The sequence below is a fragment of the Symphalangus syndactylus genome, chromosome 21, assembly GCF_028878055.3.
Source record: "Symphalangus syndactylus isolate Jambi chromosome 21, NHGRI_mSymSyn1-v2.1_pri, whole genome shotgun sequence".
Lineage (NCBI taxonomy): Eukaryota > Metazoa > Chordata > Mammalia > Primates > Hylobatidae > Symphalangus > Symphalangus syndactylus.
Window position 1 is genome coordinate 68,120,819 of NC_072443.2, and position 20,855 is coordinate 68,141,673.

At 34.7% G+C, this 20,855-nt stretch overlaps 1 protein-coding gene across 12 annotated transcripts in view; it reads right to left on the bottom strand.

The window, feature by feature from the left end:
• Window positions 1–20,855, bottom strand: part of CHL1 (cell adhesion molecule L1 like) — a 214,700-nt gene that overhangs the window by 81,052 nt on the left and 112,793 nt on the right. For all 12 annotated transcript variants that reach the window (XM_055259527.2, XM_055259522.2, XM_063630735.1 and 9 more), the window contains 3 exons: window positions 8,797–8,981; window positions 2,696–2,801; window positions 412–599 (listed from right to left, as the gene is read on the bottom strand). In XM_055259527.2, the coding sequence (XP_055115502.2) occupies window positions 412–599; window positions 2,696–2,801; window positions 8,797–8,887 (385 nt within the window). In that variant the 5' untranslated portion in view covers window positions 8,888–8,981. The remainder of the gene's footprint in view (window positions 1–411; window positions 600–2,695; window positions 2,802–8,796; window positions 8,982–20,855) is intronic.

The following is a 20,855-nucleotide window of genomic DNA, read 5'->3' on the forward strand; positions in this document are numbered from 1 at the left end:
AGCTGAGATCAGCGAGAAGGCTGCATGAAAGAGTTGCCAGGCCCATAGTAAATTGCTTTATCAGGGAATAACTTCGGGTTTACATAGAGGTTTTGGGATTATCTATTACTGTATGGAATTTGGCCAAGTTTAACTAATAATATGTTTAATTCTCATCGTATAAGGCAAAGCAGATATATTTTTCCATGTTAGATACAAGGTTACTGAAACAGAGTCAAATTATGTTGCTTTCTAAGGTCATCCAATTTTAAGTGTCAAGACCTGGAGGAAATTTTTCCTTATAAATAAAATACAAGACACATATAAGTTGATTTGATTAATAATCGCTTTATTTCATCGGAACCCAATATAACTCCTATTTAATACTTCACTAAAACATTTATAAAATGAAATTCCCTTTATAGTACTTACTTGGAACTATAAATTCTATTTCTTCTGACATAGCGATTCCCAGTTTATTTGAAGCAAAGCAGCGGTATTTCCCTTGAAAGTGAGATATGTGCCCCTCATTTGGGATCCTGAATGTTCCTGAATCGTTAGATGTAATTATTCGATGGTCAGTGAAATAAAAAGGGTTGCCATCCTTAGTCCACGTAAATCTAAAAAATAAAACTAAACTTAATAATCCTGAAAAATAATAACATATTTTAGAGTACTTATTAACAATTGCATCAAATTGACAAAGTCAAGACATTTTATGATAAAAAGTATATACTTACTGGAATATAACAGAATATAAATAAGGGTCTCAGAAGAATCTGAGAAATATTACTGTCCATAAAATAGCTTGACAAATAAGAGGATTAAAATTGAAATTAGCTTTCGCTTTTTTAAATTAAAATTATTTATTTTTTAATTAGAAAGGTAATACAAGATTATATTAATATTCTGGAGACTACAAGAAACATATCTAATTTCTGTTCATGTATGTGTGTGTGTAAGGAACTCACTCAAAATCCCAAAACAGATAAGCCCAGTATTATTACATTTGCTAATATTTCCTATTAGTATTTTTAGAATTTTATCACATATTTGAGACCACACTGAATATATAATTTGGCCAACTGAATTTTTCCATTATTATAATGATACTAAAGACAATTTTTATAGCTACATTATCTTCTGTCATATGGTTACTATTTTAATTACTTTTAACCATTTCAATGTTTTTCCTTTTAAGAACAATATTGTAAGAAACAACCCTACATATTTATTCTTTGGTACTTGTCCAAATATTTCAATATGCCAATTCCTTAGAAATGGGATCAATAAACCAATAATTAAAAACTTTTTATAGTATTTGATAAATGTTGCAAAATTATATCCTAGAAAAAAAATGTACATAGTTAAATTCCCACCCCAGTATGCTAGAGTGTCAGTTCTACGAACAATGACATTAAGAAGTCTCTTTAAATCTTTATCAATCTGATTGACAAATAATGACTTCCCAATTAGATTGTATTCAGCATTGTATATTGGAATTACCAATGCAAATTTGGGTGTATTTCACGACGCCATATTCTTACACTAATCTATGTGATTATTCTTCCAACAGGAGTAACAAACCTTCAATGGACATGTATTCTCATTAGGAGTAGGCCTACCCAGCCACCCTCCTGACTTATGTTACTTCTCTCTGTGTGTCTTATATTTCACTGTTGACAAGTGTATGGTATTACCTTTTGACATAATAATTCAGCTAATCAATATTAATATATCATGACATTGATCAATATATTCATATTAATTGAATAAATTATCCTTAATTCCATTGTAATTCTATCCATACTTACATATATTGATTGAATATATTCCACTTGGTTAAACATAGAAATAATTATAATTTAGCATGTTAATGGGTCACTAATGATTACTAAATATCAACTTATCAGGCAATAATAATAGTCATGATACAATTGAAAATCATCAATTTTCATGAAATATGGATATTCTTAATGAATATAAGATAATCATGCAGAATAATAAAAGTATGTAGCTTTGCTTTCCATTTTAGAATCACATAGAATTTTAACTTTGGGAATTCTTCCCACAGCCTCTCCCTTCTCACTTCCAATACATCCACATTTTTTTCTCCCTCCCCAAACATAGAAGGTATTTTGAAAAAGCTCATCAGTGATTATGGTCACCTAGAATAACAATTATTTAATTATAAAATAAAATAATACTAGATAGTAGTATATCATGCAAATAGTACTCTGCCACCGGAGATGACAATATTTCTATGACAACTTAAAAAAAATCAAGTAACAACCTATCCACAGAATAAGATGTTTAAATTTAAAGACACACAATTATAAATATGTATAGAATGATATTTACAAACTTTGACTTAATAAATGCTACGTTTTACTAAGTAGAATAAAGGATCTTCTAGTTTTTAGCTACCTTATTTATTTGTAGACTAAGGGATTGTGGAGTATTTCTGCTGTACCAAAGTTTACTCTAAGTATTTTAATAACAGCCCTTAGTTTATGGTCAAAATAAATTCAACTGGCAGAAAAACGTATGTAAAATAACCAAATTTTATTTTTGTTTGCATGGATTTTTTTTTGTAAACACTTAGCTTTAATCATGTGTAGATTCATAGTTCAACAAACTTACGATGGTAAGAGTAAAGAATAGCATAAAGAACAGTACACATTTAAAGAATCACTTAGTTTGAAAGAATACTCACGTTGGTTCTGGATTTCCTTTAGCTTCACATTCAATTTGAAAATACTCATCGAAGGGAAAGGCAACTTGGACTTTTGACTGTTTTATGATTGTTGGAACCTGTTGAACTAAATATTAAAATATGTACTTAAAAACACACTACTCAAACAGTAGGCAAGGTTATTTATAGCGAAAACACTTTAAACCTCTTTTGTATACTGATAAGTGAAAGGATGATACAAAAGTGAAAATCAGAATAAATCTCACTCTCTCTTTGCAACATGTACTTACTTCTAAGGAATACACTTCACTGCTGTCATTTCATGTTTTAATAAATGTTCATTTTATTTAAACTCAGAATAATGTAACTATTTTTATAGCAGAAGAAAAGTTGCTATGTCATCACAATTTAAAAATATGTATTATTAAAATTATTGGCATTCAATCTATGTTAGCATGCATATGCATTTTTACTTAGTTCAGTCACTTTGAAAGTTCTGTTTGTAGTCTTCCATGTTTCTATAAACACATTATCATTAATGTACTGCTTTTACATTATTTCTTCCCGCTGATATGCTATAATTTTTAATAATTGTATTATTGGTCATTAGATTATTATCCATTTTTTTTTCTTCCAGGTAAACTATTTCAATAGGAATTTTGAGTAAATAGATTTTTCCTTTATTGAATTACTGATTTATGATAAGTTTCCAGGCATGGACACAAATGGTAATTACTCTGGGTAAATTGTAAATATCATTTCACCACAGAATATATACACAAATAACAAAAACAGAGTGGTTCGCTATATTTTTGCCACCAGTGAATGCTAGCATTTCAAAATAATAAAATAGTTTAGCATTTATTACAAAGGAAAATATAAACTCCTTATTCTCTTTATTTTAATTTTCTTTTTTTTGGTTAATAAATGTTCTTTCATGGGCTTGTTTAGTGTTTGTTATTCCTCATTTATAAGTTTTCATTTTATAACTTTTTCTCACTTATCTATTGAGAGTTTTGTTCTGTTTCCTTGGAGAATTTAACTTACTAATAACCATTATTATAAAATAATAACTGATGCATAATGGCATTAATACATTCTTCATATTCAAATATCCTCTCATCTTGTGACAAACTCTGTGTTTGATAAGTAATCTACAAGACAAACACAATCTTAAAAAGTAGGGAGTGGGCCACACTTGGTGACTCACACCTGTAATCCCAACACTTCGGGTGGCTGAGGTGGGAGGGTCGCTTAAGCCCATGAGTTCAAGAACAAGCTGGGTAACATAGGGAGATTCTCGTCCCTACAAAACAACGTAAAAATTAGCTGGAATAATTTCGAGCCCAGGAGGTTGAAGCTATTGTGAGGTGTGATCAAGCCACTGCACTTGAGTCTGGGTGACAGAGTGAGACTCTTTCATAAAAGTAAAAAAATAAAAATAAAAAAATAAAAGTAGGAAGTGATTTTGCCTCTCACCTAGTAGAGCGGCGAGATTACATTTCTGAGAATTGCAACTGTAAAATAAATTTGCTAATGCTGAAAATACAACTTGGATTAAGCTTTGAAATAAAACATGGATCATGATGTGTGTAAAGATCTACTGCTGATGAGCACTCAATATTTTTCAAAAGGAGACATCCCAGTTTTAGTACAGTTCTTAGAATCTCTAATAAAAGGCAAGAGTTGATTCATAAGGAAATGCAAACTGTTCAGCAGCAGGCACCTGACTTTGGCAAATAAAGTATGAGAAAAGCAATTTGGAGACAGGCACAGAGCCTAACTTAAATACGTACTATTCCACAGTCGAGTTGCAAATGAGACCCTAAAACCTGTGACATTTGACCAGGCCCTGAACCATTCTCTGTTTTCTCATTTTAATATTAAGGATTTAGCCTACATAAATTGTTCTCAAACGTGTTGGTCTCAGGACTCTCCTGCAGTCTTACAAATTACAAGACATCTCAAAGAGCATTTGTTCATGTGGGGTATAGCTAACAATATTTACTATAATAGGAAAAAAACTGAAAAAGTCTTTCAAAATTTTTACTTATGAATTTATTTAAAATAATTCCATGTTAAAATAAATCACATATTTTATGAAAACCTTTAAGTATTATGAGAAGAATGACATTACTTTACATTATTGCAAATCTCTGTAATTGCTTTTTTCTTAATTCTTTGAGTCAGGGTCTTGCTCGCTCATGCAGGCTGGAGTGCAGTGGCAGGATCATTGCTCACTGCAGCCTAGAAATCTTAAGCTCAAGTAAGCCTCCCACCTCAACCTTTCGAGTAGCTAGAACTACAGGCCATCTCTGTAATTTCTTGAGAAGGCAGATGGATTCTTATATCTGCTTCTGCATTCCATCTATTGCAACAGGGTTGATTTGTTCAAAGATATAAAGAAAATTCAGCCTTACACAGATAACGTAGTTAAAAAATGATGGGAAATTTTCGAGTCCTTTCTGATGATTGTAGATACAACAAGTGTAGTTTTTAAAACATTCATTGAAATGTGAAATCTAGACCCTATCAATCAACTTTTCATATTGTGTACCATTAAACTATTTTACTTTTTTTAATCTACAAATGATTTTGTAACATCATGAAGCTTTCATTTGGAAAAAATATCTGCTCACTGAAATTTGTGTCTTCCAAACATTGATGCACTTCATTATAGAATATCAAAAATTGACACTTGTTAAAATTGCCACTGGTCTAATAAGTAGTATTAAGTATCGGGAAGCTTACAGTAGACAATACATGTCCTCCACAATTCTAACGTTTTCTTGAACACTCACATTTTATCAGTGACCTTATATATGGTCAGTTGTTTATCTTGAAATGAATGGGCTCACTTGGTTCACTTTCAGGAAAAGGAAAATATCTGACCTATACCTATCTGAGCAACCATAATTTGTCAGTCATAACTTTAAAGTAAAGATGATGTCCAGCTAAGGACTCAAGCAATGATGCAATCAAGAAATAGAGATCATCATAATACTTTGATGCATAGCAGAATTATTTTATATCTACTTCCCAGTTCACTAGAATGTTAGAAAGTATGTATTCCAAGGTAGATAATTAATAACATTAATAATTTTTAAGTGCTTCAACAATTATAATCGTAAGCAAAACTGTTTTTGTTTTGCTTGGTTTTCAGAGTTTTTTACTCTGAGTATATGGACATTAAATATCTCCTGACTACGAGTAAAGTTTGATGCCAATGCCAGGCTGGAATGTAGTGGCATGATCATGGCTCACTGCAGCCTCAATCTCCTGGGCTCAAATGATCCTACTGCCTCAGCCTCCCAAGTAGCTAAGACTACAGGTGTAAGCCACCACACCCAGCTATTTATTTTATATATATTTTAGAGATGAGGTCTCATTACATTTGCCAGGCTGGTCTTGAACGCCTGACCTCAAGCCTCCCAAAGTGCTGTAATTACAGGCGTGAGCCACCATGCCCAGCCCTCATTACTTTTGTAACATCAGAGCAAATGACAACGCAGTGAAAATGAAAAAATGGCATCTTAGGTTTATTATAAAAACAGTTTGATCTCACAGACCATCTGGATGTGTCTCTGGGACCCCAAGAATTCTGCAAACCACATTTTGAGCATTGACAGCCAGAGTAGAATAAAAACTAAATGCCTTTCCAAATTCTAATTTTTTTCTATTAATTCTATTTTTTTAAAATTTTTCATTATTGCCCAATAAATCTGATAAGTGAGTTTTACCAGCTTATGGATATTACTTCAAGTTCAGTGTTTATCTACTGGATATTCATAAACCAACATGCAAAATATCTGTCTTTTCATTCACATTCACTTTGTTTCTGATACTACTCTTTCTGTGTAGAGCAGGACTTGAGCTTACTGCAAATTCATATTATTTAAATTTTATTGCAGTTATAAATGGTGAGGGATGATACGCAATGGCCACAGTCCCTTAGATATCAGCTAATAACTTGTGAACAACTTGTTTATTAGAACATTATTCTTTCCTAAATTTGCTAAGGTTGTAAAGGATCAGCAATAACTAATTATTCGGGGAACGGAGCTAATAACATTTGGGTGTTTATAAGAATATATATTCTACATTATAAATCCTTTCCTCTATAATTAAGCCACTTATAGAGACACCAGACTCCTTGACATTCAAATTGGACACCTGCCTTAGTTGCATTTACTTGTGAGTGCTCTAGAGCCCTGAAATAAATGAATAATATTCAGATGTTTTGAAAACATGTCATTAATATTTTATAACAATTGTTGTCTAAGGACATTACAGCATGAAAATGCATAAGTAACTGAGACAACCAGAATAAAAATGTGGGCCAGGAATTAATACAAAATTTCACATCGTTCACCACTGACAAAGTAAGAAATGATAAAGAATAAATGTGTATGCCAGAGACTATTGTCAGAAATCTGAATCAGGAATCTCAGTGGCATCTTCGTTGCTATTGGGAAGACAATGTGAAATTATTAATATTTTTCCACAGGATTACCAAGAAGCTTGCTCTTAACTTGCTACTGCATACTCAAAGCAAAAGAATTCACTAAAGATGAAGGTACTTTAGACTCCTGACCAGAATTTCTACAAAAAGGCTGGTCAGTGAAGAAATCTAACATATTGTGTAGGCTGAAAGATTTCAGCCAAATGTAAAGCAGACTTTAAGTCTATATATTTGTAGGTCAGATAAGTGGAATTGCTTAAGAAATGGAAATGTCAAAACAGCTTACTTATTTGTTAAAAATAATAGAGAAGGGGTTTCTACCTGGGGGGATGGAACTACAATTACAGTGCTTTCCAAAGTGCATAGTATAAAACAGCTACATCAAGTAATTTAAGGTGGCCCTTAGAATAGTTTTTAAATACATTATATTATATATAGTCAGAGAGTTGTTTCCTTTTCTATTCACACTCAGTCTGTCTGAGCACTTCAAAAGCAACGTTTTAGTTAAGTCCCAACACTTTTCTAAGATTTATTAAATTTTATGAGCTCAAGACTGTTTCTCTAGAATTTAGAAGATCCACAAATATCACCTGCAATACTAAGATTCTAATAAACAACCAATATCTGTAATATAATAACTCTCCAAATTATATACCGAAGAGACAATAGAGATTATTCCTGAATGATATGGATAAAAACGTCTTAATAACCTCTCAAGGGTCTTTTAGAGCCCATATACATGTAATACAAGAACAATTTGCAAGATCTATACGTGACAGACTTGATATACTATTACATATGTTCTGTTTGAAAATTGTTTTAGTTTTTATTTTTTTAAAAAAACAAAGTCTCACTATATTGTCCAGGTTGGCGTGCAATGTCTATTCGCAGGTGTGATCACTGCACACTATAGTATTGAACTCCTGGGCTCAGGCAATCCTCCTGCCTCAGACTCCTAAATAGGTGGGACTACAGTCATGTGTCACCATGTCCTGCTGATGCTGATGTATTTTTTTTAACTATTAATTACCATGGCTTGTTCAAACTGATTTATAATGGCTAAAAATCTGCATCCATTTTACCAATATATGTTAGAATATATATTTATATATTTCCATCAGACTACTGTTTAACCTCTTAATATGAATTCACACTATATAATGCTGTAGATTTTGAGAGTTCATATCATCTTATACTTTTACTTGTTAAATGGCTTATTATTTTGCTAATTCATTGTTTTCATTCTTAAATATAATCATTTTGAAAAAAAGAATACAAAGTTTATCCAATTCCATAATTTGTTGAATGCCAGTAATTTCTGAACCTTGATTAACCTATGTATATAAAAGTGAAGTTGTTGGTAATATTGCAGATAATCCCAGACATATGGAAAAATACTAACTTATCTATAGGTTATTATTCTTGTTATGTTCTAAGTTTGCATAAGGAACTAAAAGCCTGGGTTGCAAAATAATTACAGCAGTCATGTATCAGCCACCCACAAAACGAAAAAGATAGATACGAATTCTCATGACAGATTGCTAAAGAATATATAGAAATATGGTAGAAAAGTCACACCCTCAATCCATAAGTATTCTACTTAAAAATCAAAATGCAAATATGAAATTCCATTAATAGGCACTGAATGCTTTAACCTTACCTGAAGGTGGTATTTCAATTGCTGTTGAGAATTTTAACAGGAAGAAAATTAGAGATACGATTAATCCTCTTCCAGGTAAAAGTGGCTCCATTGCCCTTCAGGAAGAAGACAACCCAGTAAGAATGAAAATCTTAACGTCTCCTCTCACTTTTGGTTTAAAGCTGAGACCTTAGTTAACCTGGAAGCTAAAAACACAAACAGAATAACATGTTAGTTCACAAACTCTAAAATTTCAACAGAACAAATTAAACACATTTTTTTTTTGGTGTGGCAGTATGTTTCCTCCTTATGAAACTGTTCTCTCATAACTCAACATGATATGAAATTAGTTTTTCCTCTTTGTATGTAAAATAAAGGACAGTGAATATATACTCTACTGTAAACCACAGACTATTCCAAAAAATCATAAGTCAGAGGAAGTTTTACTTGGAAGGTATGATATTATACACGAGTGGTTTTTCTTTTTTATTCTCAACTTGTATTTTAGATTCAGGAGCTACCTTTGCAGTTTTGTTACACAGGTAAAATTGAGTACCACTGAGTCTTGGTGTATACATGATGCCATCACTCAGGTAATGAGCATAGCACGCGATAGGTAGTTTTTCAATCCTCACTCCCTCTCACCCTCCCCCATCTAGTAGTCCACAATGTCTATTATTCTTATCTTTATGTCCATGTGTATTCAGTGTTTAACTTCCACTTCTAAATGAGAACATGTAGTATTTGGTTTTCTGGTCCTGTGTTAATTTGCTTAGAATAATGACCTCCAAGTGCATCCATGTTGCTGCAAGGACACAATTTTGTTCTTTATATGGCTGTGTAGTATTCCATGGTGTATACGACTGATGAGTGTTAATGGCTAAGAGAATAACTTCATTTAGTTAATTTTATTTAAAAAGTGGTTCTTTTTTACTCAGTTCTTTATATGAGATATCTATTCCCATTTGAGTCATTATTAAGGATCACAAATACATCATTGATTTTTCTGGTGAAACAGCTTTTCATCTTCAAAGTTTTCACACTAATAGAAGATGGATAGTTCCAGCAAGATAGAGGAAAGAAATAATAAAGAACAAAAGAATAAAGACCAGCCATTTTAACTGAAATTTACGAATGTGAGTTTGGTTCAAGCAGAAGACAAAGGCGTAAGGTGCTTCTCATTTAAACAGAATATTTATTCATTTCAAAGTTTACAGAAACAGAATAAGAATTAAGGCTTCGATTTTTTTTACTTTCTCTTACAATTTCAATTTTTTTCTGAAACATTGTGATAATAGATGTCTAAACATTGTTTTTACATTGTCTATCATGTATTCTTGCACGTAATAATACAATAATTTGCTCCAAAATGTGATAATTAGTCTTTCATGTAAGTGATTTTCTTTTGTTTCCTAAAAATCATTTACTCTATGTGTTCACTTAGAACTGGTGAAAAAAGTTAGCTAACACAGAGATAGTAAAGTCGTTAAACTTACATTAAATTCTAAGTATTTCTGCTTTATTATTTCCCCTTAAATTGCATCTTAAGATATTATAGACCTGTATCTTTTGTATATATATGTACAGACTGGTAAAATTTAAAGTAGTAACTAATGGCTGTTATTTCACAGTTTTAGGAGTCTTAAGGAACAGCAATACCATTTATGTTTTACTTTGAGAACAAAATTATATTAATCATAAAGGAAAATACTACCTTCCTACCTCCAAAAAAGTTGTGAATCTTTGTCCTGAATTAGAGTAATGGCATTACTCTACTCTGCCTGACCTCAACTGACCCATCTGTAAAATGGGAATTGGAAAAAATGACTCTTGTATGCTTCAGAATATTTTCTAATGACAAATAACTTGTAATTTAACTTCTACTGGTAAATTTAACATATATTTTCAAGTGTGTCACTATGTTAATTGACACTACTTTTCTGATGAAATGAGTTATCCTAGTCAACAAAATAAAACATGGAAAAATGCTTTCATTATAAAAAGCAAAATACTGCCTTAACCACAAAAAGTGAGTCCTACATATGTGTACAAAGTTGGGAGACATTAAACCATGTAGCTATTATTAATAGGGAAATTTTGAGGAAAATATCAATGTCCTGCCCTTTGAATTATCTTTTTCCTGTTTTTTTTTCCTGTAACAGTTTGGTAATAGTCATCTAAAATCATTGTTTATTATATATCAATCTTTACTTGCAATCTAGTTATTATTTAATATTTGGTTCCATTAATATTCGATGCTGATGGCTTTAAGAGCATCTCATGTATGTGTTTTACGAGTTGCCCTTTATTTGTAAGGAGCAAGACTTTCAAGTATTATGCTACTAGGAGACCGTATTTCCAGATTAATATTTAACATCACCTCACCTCTGAAATAGGGAACAAGAATAACTAGATGGCCAAATAAGTGAGAACACTCTAAATTTCCATTAATCTCCTGATTTAGGGCAGTAAGTTCACTGGTCTCTAATTGTGGTAGTAAAGTAGCTTATAGATACTAATTATTCAGTAACGGTGATCCAATTTTTTGAATTTTAATAGTTTTAAGTGCATGGTCTTGACCCAAGAAATTCTCTCCCATAATGACATCATCACTTTTCAGAATATGAATAATGACTAATTCTACATATGACCTTACCTCCTGCAGGAATTAGCTTCAATTTACCTGAAATTTGTATGTTCACAGGCTACAACATAAAAATTATTAGAAGTTTAAATGTGACCCCGTTCAAGTAAGACTCCATTAGCTGATGACGAAAGCTCCAAAATAGCTTTCAGATTGAAAACAGAAAGTCAGTCTTAATTTCATTGTCAGAATTCATAAAGGGTATGTTTCTTAGGAATTCCATTTTGCAACAGTAAGATAGCCATAAAATTATATTCCCATTTATCTTTCTTGAAACTGGCATTTAATGCCTCATGCAAGACTTCAAAGATGTTAGCAATTGTTGAAACTCAGGATGGAGCTGGCACTGAAACAAGAACTAATTTTTTAAAAAATTTTCCTTTCTATGAGTACATAGCATTTATAGGGTACATGAGATGTTTTGATACAGGCATACAACGTGGAATAATACATCAGGGTAATTGGGGTATCCATCACCTGAAACATTTATCATTTGTTTGTGTTATAAACATTCCAGTTATACTCTTACTAAAATATTTTTGAAGTTCAGTCACATGAAGCTGATGTCTAATAGCTTATATTAATGACATCAACTCAGATCCATAAAGGAACTATTCATTTTTATAAATCTGGATAAACTGGGTTAAATATTCCTACTATCTTAGCTCATCCTTAGGAAAAAAAAAATTATCCCTGCCAACCACTTTAAAAGAACAATTTAGCTTGGTGCAAAAGTTATTGTGGTTTTTGCCATCAAAATCCGCAATAACTTTTGCACCAGCCTAATAGATCTCTTAGTGTCACATCATACTGATAAAGGAGTTAAGAAGAAATTACTTAGGCAGATAGTGAGGGTACTAGAGTCCTCGGTAAGGTTTTCCTTTTCAATGAAAAGCAGCCCCCAAATCATTTTCTAACAAAGAGCAGCCTGTAAAATAGAGCTGCAGACATAGACCCTGGCAGTTGTGCCAATCATGTTAAAAAATGGCAGCTCCATCTTCCCTTCCCTTTGCCAGCTACATGTACAGTAAGGAGCAGACAAGATGGTACCAGTCAACTGGAAAGCCCATTCACATAATAAGATTAGGGTACTTAGGATAGGGTGGCCAGCCTTTTCTGTGCACTATGTAAACGTCACACCTGATCAAACCAATCTGTGGGCCCTACATAAATCAGACACCACCTCCTCAAGTCTGCCTATAAAATATGGTGCATCTGCAGCAGGCCAGCCTTTTCCTCTGGGAAGCCCCTCTCTCTCACTAGAGAGAGAGAGAGAGCTGTTCTCCTTTCTCTTTCTTTTGCCTGTTAAACCTCTGCTCCTAAACTCCTCATGTGTGTCCGTGTTCTAAATTTTCCTGGCACGAGACAATGAACCCTGGGTATTTACCCCAGACAATGCAGTTGCTTCAACGCAATCGAATCTTCCTGATTCCCTCAGCTTCTCCAGTATGACTAGTGGGATAAAAATTAAGAATACACTGATTTCAAGACATTAGTTTAACATGGACAAGTGTGCATACCTTCTAGGGTTACTTACAACACAACAAAAAGGAAATAAAGTTATTTGCCTCTTCAAAACAAAAGCCTCTAACATACACATCATGAGTATTATAAAGTGACCACATAGATCCCTCCAATGTTTTTAAAAGTGCTCCATGGTGGCAAATCTAGAAACAACTTGCTCCCTTTATTTAAATTTATATTCTTCCTTGAGAAATGGAAAAGAGGGATGGCTAAATCTTTGTCCATTCTACTTGGCTTCTCAAGTAAGTGCAAAGCTACTGTGGCCTTCTAACTGGTCACATGACAATGTGATGTGCAGTGATAAGACCATGGGAAAGTTAGTATAACCTGGGTTCAAAGCTACCATTACCAGATGGCTTGGGGTAGTTTACCCAACCTTCTCACTCATCTGTACAAACTAGGGTAAGAGTTGCTGCTATATAGCATGCTTACGAGATTTAAGTTAGGTAATGTATCATTAGCAGAGGAAAATAAATAAAATTTGCTAATACTAGTAACAGTGATGATCATTGTATTGATAGTGGCAGTGAGGATATAGTCCCTCCTACTAATATTCTGATCCAAGTAGCATGGTTAACTTCTGTAGATTTTTTTTTTTTTTTTTTGAGACGGAGTCTCGCTCTGTCTGTCGCCCAGGCTGGAGTGCAGTGACGCGATCTCGGCTCACTGCAAGCTCCGCCTCCCGGGTTCACGCCATTCTCCTACCTCAGCCTCCCAAGTAGCTGCGACTACAGGCGCCCGCCACCGTGCCCAGCTAATTTTTTATATTTTTAGTAGAGACAGAGTTTCACTGTGTTAGCCAGGATGATCTTGATCTCCTGACCTCGTGATCTGCCCGCCTCGGCCTCCCAAAGTGCTGGGATTATGGGCGTGAGCCAGCGTGCCCGGCCTGTGGATTTTATTAGAGTTACAAAATCATAAAAACTTGCAAAATAAAGGCGTACTCTCTAACGTATATAGTGGTGAAATGATATTGATTGATATAAAATACTCTCCCCAAAAGTGCGAGAGTGTGGTTGATTGATTGCAAAAACTTATTTGATTCTCTTCCCCTCTTTGTGGTCACACACTCTGTAATAAGACTTTATAGCTCCTCCCAAGAAGCTATTTCCTCACTTCTTGAATCTGGCAGGCTTTTGACCCCAAAATGAGTTCTGGTCTAGGCCTCAAGAAGCCTTGCACATTTTTCCTCTTTCTCTCTGTCTCTGAAAACTCTGCTCAGCTATTTTAAAAAGAAGCCTGGCCTACCTGTTGGAAGATAAGAGACACTTTGCCGATCATCCCCATCATCCTGGCGAACAGACAGCCAGCCACTAAATGTAAAATGGCAGCCATCCTAGATGAGACTGCCCTACATAACCTGTCAGCTGAACACAGATGCTAGAACCAGCTGGTGAGTATCAGTCAAGACTGGCTAAGTTCAGCAGAATCTCCCAAAGAAACAGTAGACTTGGGAACAATAATAAATGTTTCCTTTATCGAATCAGTGTTGTGGGATGGTTTTCAAGGTAGAAACAGCTAATTTAGGTAGAAGAGCTAGAATAAACAAATCGATGCAATAATGAATATTGTTGAAGAAGATATATATATATATAGAGAGAGAGAGAGAGAGAGAGAGAAAGAAAGGGGGAGGGTATGCTAATCTTTCTATTTGGGGGTGCATTTTAACATTTTCCTAATAGAAACATTTTTAATGTTTATTCAGTCTTTGGAAATCAGAAATCAGTCTAAAATATTTCAACAGCAGTAAGGATATTCTTTAGGCAAAAGGTAGACAAAGTCTTGAGAATGCCTACTGCCATACATCTAAAATAAAAATAAAAAGCAAACAGAAAAAAAAGACTTTCTTAAAGCTACCATACTGTCTGCACCTCTTCTGTTGGAACAAGATGAGAAAATAAGGGGTTTCTTTAAACATCAGTATGTATGTTCTGTATATTTAGTTTAAGCAACTAATGTAACTCAATGCTTTTTCTTTCTTGGTTTAAAGGTTTTGAAATTTATAGCCCACCTAAAGAAAATGTAAGCCCATTTTATAGTACATAATCACTTAAGTCTTGATAGCTGTTAGTATACACAATGCCCTTCATTTTTCTTTAATGCTTTGATCCTTAATTCACCAACTTTGCATTATGTTACCACTGGAGACTGCTTAAATTTCATTAATAAAGCATAGAAAGGCAACAGTGCATAAAAATGGTTAAGACTAAATTTTCACTTTGGACAATTATAGATCATTCCACCATTATAAATTGAACACTAAAACAAATTATTTTAAAATGACTTTAAAGATCCAAGGCTATTGTTAATGTATTCTGAATAATAATCATTTCCTAATAATCACTTGTTTTTTTCACCTAACAGTAATGGTGTCATGTTTACACAAAACCTTTGGCACTATGGTTCTCTAATGGCTCTAATAAATAGTAAATGCTTCGATTTTCCCTTTTGCAAATAATATTATTCAAATTTATATGCTGGAATTTAAAAAAAGAGGTTTCTACTTTATCTTAGAGGGAAACAGAATCTGACGAGTGTGATAAATGGACAAAAAGCAGCTTAGAAAGGCAGCTGGTTTGACATAGCACATTTTATTTCAGTGATTTTTAAAAATCCTTGAAATTTTTTCTCAATAATTATTCAAAAACAGTTTTAGGTCAAACTTCTAAGAAGAAAATATAACAAGGCAAATTCAATGAACAAAAGGAGACTCTTATGATCACCATTTAAAAAACTTTTTCATTTCTATGGCAACAACTACACAAAGCAAAAATGTCAGTGACAGTCCATCTGCCATTTTCATTGACAACATGGAATGTACACAGCCAAAAAAGAAGGAAAAAAAAAGCATGCTGTGTTGACATTTCTCTTCACTAAGAAACAGCATTAAGTTTTTTCAGCTACTATGAATTCCAGAGGTTGAAATTAACTTCATGCATGCAAAATCATTAAATAACATTTTTCTACTCAGGATGCTTGGAATAGATCAACAACTTTTATTATAGCCAGCAGGAAGAGATATTTTATAACATTGGCATCCAAATTATAGTTTTAAAAATAACTCAATGGATTTGTATAATAGTCTGAGACAGTGCTATAACTCGGAAATGTTTAAATTTTCTTTTCTCTCCATGATAAAATGGCTTAAGAAACACTGAGCTGCATCAAGCAAGATGTCTTATATAAAACCATTTGACATTTTCATGATGGAGTGGATGTCACCTTCACTTCCCTCTGACCTCAAGTGTCCCTTTATGAAACTCCTTTTTATGTGATTATCAGGCTAGGTTAAACTATTCCCCTGGTTTGGAATCAGGCCTTATGGGGAGGAGGTCCAGCAAATTTCCATAAGCCTGAAGTGTGATCTGAATCACTCAACATCATGAAGCTGAGAAGGATAAACACACACACACAAATTAAAAGGCTTTTGTTCAAACACCTGCCTGGCTAATACCATAAATCAATTTACAAGTGTCATAAACATAGTAATCCTGAAATAACTGTTAATGGCTTTTTACTCTGAAAACAAAGGAAACACTGTACCTTACAGCCATATCCATTCAAACACTCTTTCATGTCTCATAATACGGCAGTGACAAGACAAAAGAATTGCTTAGTGTTAACTCATCATCCCTGCAGAGTTGGCATATTTTGTACACAGTAGATCAAAGAAATGTCGATGTTATTATAAGCAAATTGATTTTATTGGGAAAATGTCAGCTTTAGTTAATAACGATGTGGGATAAACTAATATCATTAATAATATCATTTATTTAAATAGCAAATTACTGTGGTTGAACTCTAATGAATATAATTGAATACAACCTATATATACATATAGGTTATATAAAAGCATATATATATATATATAGGTTATATAAAAACATATATATATATATGTTTTTGTTTTCCCACCTATACATCTAAGATTCTTAAAAAACAGTACACTGTAATGACATCTAATTCAAATTGTTTCATAGTGGAGACTAAGAAAGAAAGTTACAGAAATTCATGGTCATTTGACTACAGGGATGGAGAATAATCGCAACATTAAGTTATTTTCTGAGTTATTTCTCAGAAAACAACTTACATACCTGTGAAATTCATGCAGGGACTATTTTTCAAATTAAATAAAAATCTCAGATGTAATAAAATGCACAAAACTTAAGTGTACAGCTCAGCAAACTTTTACATATGTATAAATCCAGGTAACCACTTCTCACATTTCTTAAGGACTTTAGGTCACTAAAAACATTCCACTAGCTTCACTCCTGGAGCATCCCACACGGCCAGCTCATAAGAGAGTAAGACCTGTTTGTGTTCCTCTAGCCTTTTGGATTACAACCAAGGTGCTATCTCTCCTCCAGGTGATATTTGGATTATTTGGGAGCAGCTTGGGTTATCACATGACTGGGGAGTGCTATTTGCATCTAGTGGGCAGGAGCCGTGGATCCTAAACGACCTGCAGTGCTCAGCACAGTCCTGCCCGAGGAAGAACAGCCCTACCTGAAAAGCGCAAACCCTCAGTGTGACGGATACTGATGCTATAGTATGCTGAGTAAAAAAAAAGTTGTGGGTCGGGCGCGGTGGCTCACGCTTGTAATCCCAGCACTTTGGGAGGCCGAGGCGGGCGGATCACGAGGTCAGGAGATCGAGACCACGGTGAAACCCCGTCTCTACCAAAAATACAAAAAATTAGCCGGGCGTGGTGGCGGGCGCCTGTAGTCCCAGCTACTCGGAGAGGCTGAGGCAGGAGAATGGCGTGAACCCGGGAGGCGGAGCTTGCAGTGAGCCGAGATCGCGCCACTGCACTCCAGCCTGGGTGACAGAGCAAGATTCCGTCTCAAAAAAAAAAAAAAAAAAAAAAAAAAAAAAGTTGTGTGGTCAATAAATTATGGATATGCTATACGCATTACTACTGAAGCAGTCACTTTGAGGTATAGTTTGATGGCTTCCCCCAAAACTAAACAAACTCTCACACATGATCCAGCCATTGAACTCCTTGGTTTTTACCCAAAGGAGTTGAAAACTTATGTCCATAAAGAACTCATACATGGATGTTTAACAGCTTTATTTATATTTAACAAAACTTGAAAGTAACCAAGATATTCTTTGGTAGGTAAATGGATAAATAAACTGTACTGTGTCCAGACAATGGAATATCAGTGCTAAAAAGAAATGAGTTTTCAGCCATGAAAAGAGGTGAAGGAAACCTAAAGGCACATTAAGTGAACAGGCCAATCTGAAAACGCCAGACACTGTTTGATTCTAACCACATGACACTCTGGAAAAGGCAAAACTATTGAGAAAGTAAAAAGATAAGTGGTTGTGAGGGGTTAAGGGAGAAGGGGGAATGAATAGGAGGACAGATTTTTACAGCAGTGAAACTACTTTATATGATACTACAATTGTGGATACGTTTCACTGTACCTTTGTCAAAACCCATAGAATGTATACACCAAAAGAAACCCAAATGTAAACTATAGATTTGGGGTGTTATTGACATGTCAATGTAGGTTCATCAGTTGTAACAAATGCACACTGCTGGTGGTGTTGACAATGGAGAGGCTGTGCATATGCAGAACCAGTAGTATAAGAGAAATTTCTGTACATTCTGCCCAATTTCGCTGTGAACCTAAAACAGCACTCAAAGATGAAATCTTCCTGGAAAGAAAAACTGCAATATGTGAGAGGAAGCAATAATAATATATGACAGATTTCTAAGGTATAACAAAAATTCAACTTCAGAAATATATTTGCAAATTAAAGAGAACATCCTCTTAACGTTTTCAGGTTTTCATCACTCACTCCCACCTTGCACACCTAAAATCACAGAAGACTGATAACAGCAGTGGTGCAATCACTCAGTCTTAAACTCCAGGCTCAAGTGAGCATCCTGCCTCAGCCTCTCTAGTAGCTGGGACTATCGGCATCTGCCATCACAGGCAGCTAATTTAAAAAAAAATTATAGAGATAGGGGTCTCACTATGTTGTCCAGACTGTTCTCAAACTCCCGGCCTTAAATGATCCTCCCACATCGACCTCCCAAAGTGCTAGCCACTGTGCCCAACCCATGAATGCTCATTTTTAAAACTTTCTTTTCTCCTTCTCTACTATTCTCCTGTTATCAAATATTGTCCCTTCTATTTGTCTCCTCTTTATTTATTTCACATATATGTCAACATTGATCAGTACCACGGCAGGAATTTTCAAAAAGGAAATGAGGCACTTTCAGGTAAGCTGAAAGGTCTTTCCCTTATTTTCCATTAATAGAACAATGACTCTCATTGAGTCTGGAAACTAATGATAAAAATTTAACCATAACAATAAATTTGGAATTTTTTAAAGGATAATATATATAATGTTTGATTACAACTTACAGTTACATTTAAAGTAGAAAACTAATTATAAAAAAATAGGACCAAGTGCAGTGCCTCATGCTTGTATTCCTAGCACTTTGAGAAACTGAGGCTGGAGGATCACTTAAGGCCAGGAGTTCAAGACCAGTTTGGGCAACATAGTGAGACCCCATCTCTACAAAGATTTTCTTTTTTTTAGTTAGCAAGGTATAGGATATGTGCCTATACTCCCAGCTACTCAGGAGGCCAAGTTTGAAGGATTGCTTGAGCCCAAGAGTTTCAGGCTAGAGTGAGCTATGATTCTGCCTGGGCAACAGAGTGAGACCATTTCAAACAAAGGAAGGAAGGAAGGAAGGAAGAAAAGAAGGAAGGAAGGAAGGAGAGAGAGAGAGAGAAAGAGAAAGAAAGAAAGAAAGAAAGAAAGAAAGAAAGAAAGAAAGAAAGAAAGAAAGAAAGAAAGAAAAAGAAAGAAAGGAAAGAAAGAAAGAAAGAGAAAAGAGAGAAAGGGGGGAAGGAAGGAGAGAGAGAAAGAGAAAGAAAGAAAGAGAAAGAAAGGAAAACAAAGAAAGAAAGAAAAAAGAGAGAAAGGGAGGCAGGAAGGAGGGAAGGAAAGAAGGAAGAAAGGAAGAGAGTGAGAGAAAGGAAGGAAGGAAGGGAGGGAGGAAGGGAGGGAGGGAGGGAGGGAGGGAGGGAAAAAAGGAAAGAGAAAGAAGAAAGAAAGAAAAGAAAAAGAAAGAAGAAGGAATGAAGGAAGGAAGGAAGGCAGGAAGGAAGGAAGGAAGAATATACACCTAAGTTTCTCTTTCCAACCAGCGCCCAGCAATGGGCATCTCTCGCGACAACTGGCACAAGTACCAGAAGACAGAGGCAAGAGAAAGAACTGCCACAAGAAGCAGAACTCTGAGCTGGGATGCCCACTGCCAAGACTAAGATTGGCCCTAGCCACATCCACACGGTTTGTGTGTGGGGAGGTAATGAGAAATATTGTGCTCTGAGGCTGGACACGGGAACTTCTGTGGCTGGGAGTGTTGCACTCGCAAAACAAGGATCACTGATCTCGTCTGCAATGTGACCCACAGCGAGCCGGTCCGCACCAAGACCCTGGTGAGAAATTGCTTGCTGCTGGTTGGCAGCGCACCTTAGCAACAGCAGTACAAGTTCCACTGTGCACTGTCCAGGGCGGCGAGAAAGGGGCCCAGCAGACTCCTGAGGAGGAAGAGATTTTAAACAAAAAATGATCCAAAACAAATTCAGAAAAAAATATAATGAAAGGAAAATGAATGCCCAAAACAGCAGTCTTCTGGAGGAGCAGTTCCAAAAGAGCAAGCTTCTGTCGTGCATCGAATAAGGATGGAGCCAGCGTGGCCAAGCAGATGGCTGTGTGCTAGAGTGCAAGGAACTGGAGTTCTACCTGAGCCAGATCAAGGCCTGGAGAGACAAACAAATGCTCCTCCTTCCTGTCTTAGCTCACGTAATAACGGTGCTTATTATTCTATTATATATATTATATAATATAGATGTTATTGTATAACATATACATGTTCTATAATATA